Here is a 3091-nt window from a genome sequence, read left to right as displayed (position 1 = left end):
AGAGTACTAATTACGAGTACTACTGCACCTGGGTTACACTTACTGCGCAGTACTATATTCATCATTAAGAGTATTAATTACGAGTACTACTGCACCTGGGTTAGCCATGGTACGTCTGGTTTCTCATTCCGCTGCTTGTCCAGCGGCGCCGACGATCCGCGCAGGAAGAAGTTCCACTCGGCGTCGCTGATGTCACCTCGCTGCTGCATGATGGCAGCACACAGCATGAAGGAGAAGACGAGCTTGTCCTTCTCAAACAACCCTCTAAAAGAAAGACAAGATAGACTGATGACTGCTCTAAGAACCCTCTAAAAGAAAGACAAGATAGACTGATGACTGCTCAAACAACCGTCTGAAAGTAAGACAAGATATAGACTGACGACTGCTTTAAGAACCCTCTAAAAGAAAGACAAGATAGACTGATGACTGCTCAAACAACCCTCTAAAAGAAAGACAAGATAGACTGATGACTGCATCTCTGGCTGTCCTTCTCAAACAACCCTCTAAAAGAAAAACAAGATCGACTGACGACTGCTCTAAGAACCCTCTAAAAGAAAGACAAGATATAGACTGATGACTGCTAAAACAGCCGTCTGAAAGAAAGGGCAAGATCTAGACTGACGACTGCATCTTTGGCTGTCCTTCTCACTGTCCATCTCACACATTCTTCTGCAGCGTTGACGTCTGGCTACGATGTGCCGCCATATGTTGAACAAGTATGATCCGTTGAAAATACCATTATATTACCCCCCCCCCCCCTCAGTTCCGCATATCACCCTCCCTGTAAACGCACACGCGTACCTGCCCGACCCCTGCCCGACCCCTGACCCCTGACCCCGCGTACCTGGCGACGTTCGTGTAGACGCTGATCGTCGTCTGCCGCAGCAGGATGCGGAGTATCGGACACTCTGTGCACCTGTGATGTATGAGTGGACCGACACTCTCTGTCACATCTGCATGTACTAACTGACCGGCGGTCGATCGTCGCAAGGCTTGCTGCGGCGCAGACGGAGCTGGACGCTACCATGTCAACGCTGCGTGAGAAGCAGGAGAAAGCTGGCGGGCGTCGAGGCTCAGATCCGGGAGCTGCAGAAGACGTACGACGACACGGTCGCCGAGAAGCGCCAGCTGGAGAGAAACATCTCGCAGACGTCGCGCGGCTGAAGCGCGCGTCCAAGCTCACGACCGCGCTCGCAGACGAGCAGTCGCGCTGGCACGAGTCCGTGCAGGTACGCAGCGGGAGATGGCAGGGCGCGGCCGGAGGTGGAGGGGGCTGGCGGTTGACAGATGGCGGTGGTGGTGCACGGTCAGTGGGCGGTAGACAGAGGGGGCGGGTAGTGGCGAGTGGGCGCGTCCAAGCCTCACGACCGCCCCCCCCCGACCTCCCACTCCGCAGAGCCGAGGCAGCACTCCCGCTGGCATGAGTCCGTCCAGCGTATGCGCCAGCAGTGGGCGGGGGTGTGTGTTGTTTGTGCTGTGTGTCGTGGTGTGATGTGCTGTCGTGGGTCCCCCGTCGCAGCGTGGTGTGCGTGGTCTGCGTGGTGCGTGTGCGTGTGCGTCGTGCCGTCCGCGTGCGTGTGCGTGTGCGATGTTGCATGCTGTGCGTGCTGCGTTTTGTGCGTGGCGCCGCAGCTCCGCCGCCGCGCAGTGGAGCGTCGGCACGGTATGTTTTGTAGTGCGCGTGCGTGTCTGTGCGCACGGATACTGCTTGCTTTATCTGTGCAGTTGTTGATGCGTGCCATAATTGTGTGGTGGCGCTGCGTATTTGAATTCAGTGCCATCCATCGTTGTGTTTCCTGTGTTTATGTGCGTGTGTCTTGTGTGGGTCTAAGCTTGTACAAAGCAATAAACTAACTGTCAAACCGTGTCACTATAACCAGTGACCTGCATGCCTTATAGCATGTATAAAACTGTATCTGGCTATTGTACTATATTTTTAGGCGTTTGAAGAAGAGATTGGTAACGTGGTTGGGAACGTGTTTGTAGCAGGCTGCTTCTCGTGTTGCCTATCTTTGGAATCCCTTTCACCAGTCATTATAGAGAGCCAGGTAAAATTCCATATTCTATTTCCGTATTCCAACAATCACGCGATAATTGATAAATAACCTATAAATGTATGTTTCATAATATATATATTATATATAATAGTTATGATGCACCCTACCCTAGCACCCCACCCCCTAGTATTAGCAAGTGTATTTTTCCGTAGGCCATGTAGTTTGGGCAACGGTTTCTTGTTCCTCCATTCATAAGTTTCAGCTTTATATAGCATCGCATGTGTGGATGTAGCTGCCTTTTATACAAGTAATGTTACTTATTGTTCTCATGTCTGTTCTACTGCGTAATTCAAGCTCAATTACTAACTATTAGATATAGCTTACCAATCGTCTCAACACTGATAACCTGCAAACATTATAATACCGTCACTCGCCCCCTTATTACCTCACATTAAATACAAAACATATTAGCTCAAATCACTAAACATATTTAAATTAATTATTTTAAAAATATGGATTACGCATTGATTTAATATAAATCATATTTAATTAAATCACCATGTGACTGTGTTCGCACGACACCATCAGTGTGTACATGCAATTGATATGCAAGTCCTACGTTATATACGTTCCTTAATTAGCACTGCACGTCGCGATGGCCCGTCATCATATTCTTCTTGCTCACTTTCACAGCTGGGTGCAGCGCAATGGATAGCACGATGCAGAAGATCATGGCGAGATCCCCCAGTCTCGAAACGATCTGAGTCTCCACAGTCCGCGCAGGCGGCTCGGAAATCGAGCGTGGGCATACAGATCCCTCGGCAGGACCCGTTTGTCATCAACAGTGGAACTCGTGTCGGTCTTTCCCGCGACACCGTCTCGACGCTTGAGAACGCCATTCTCGTCACCGAGTGGGCGCCGCTGGACCGTTTCTCATTGATCGATCTCGAAGCAGGTATAGGAATCCGTGGATCTGCCTGCCGAGTATGGTCTGGCTATCTTGTTTTTCATGCATGCTGGCCGCCCTCTTCGATGTGTGATGTTGCGCCGTTTGCTTTTTTCCGGTTTGGTTTCGCCTGGTTGGCTTTCGACCC

At 50.6% G+C, this 3091-nt stretch overlaps 1 protein-coding gene across 1 annotated transcript in view; it reads right to left on the bottom strand.

Moving 5' to 3' along the window:
* The window catches only part of LOC106808562 (dynein heavy chain 6, axonemal-like), an 88968-nt gene that overhangs the window by 22321 nt on the left and 63556 nt on the right, over positions 1–3091 (bottom strand). The window contains 2 exon segments of the mRNA XM_014811324.1: positions 96–264; positions 845–916. Coding sequence (XP_014666810.1) covers positions 96–264; positions 845–916 — 241 coding nt within the window.

Source organism: Priapulus caudatus, unplaced genomic scaffold (genome assembly GCF_000485595.1).
Source record: "Priapulus caudatus unplaced genomic scaffold, Priapulus_caudatus-5.0.1 Scaffold286, whole genome shotgun sequence".
In the NCBI taxonomy this organism is placed as follows: Eukaryota; Metazoa; Priapulida; class Priapulimorpha; order Priapulimorphida; family Priapulidae; genus Priapulus; species Priapulus caudatus.
This window is presented reverse-complemented; position numbering and strand designations above follow the sequence as displayed.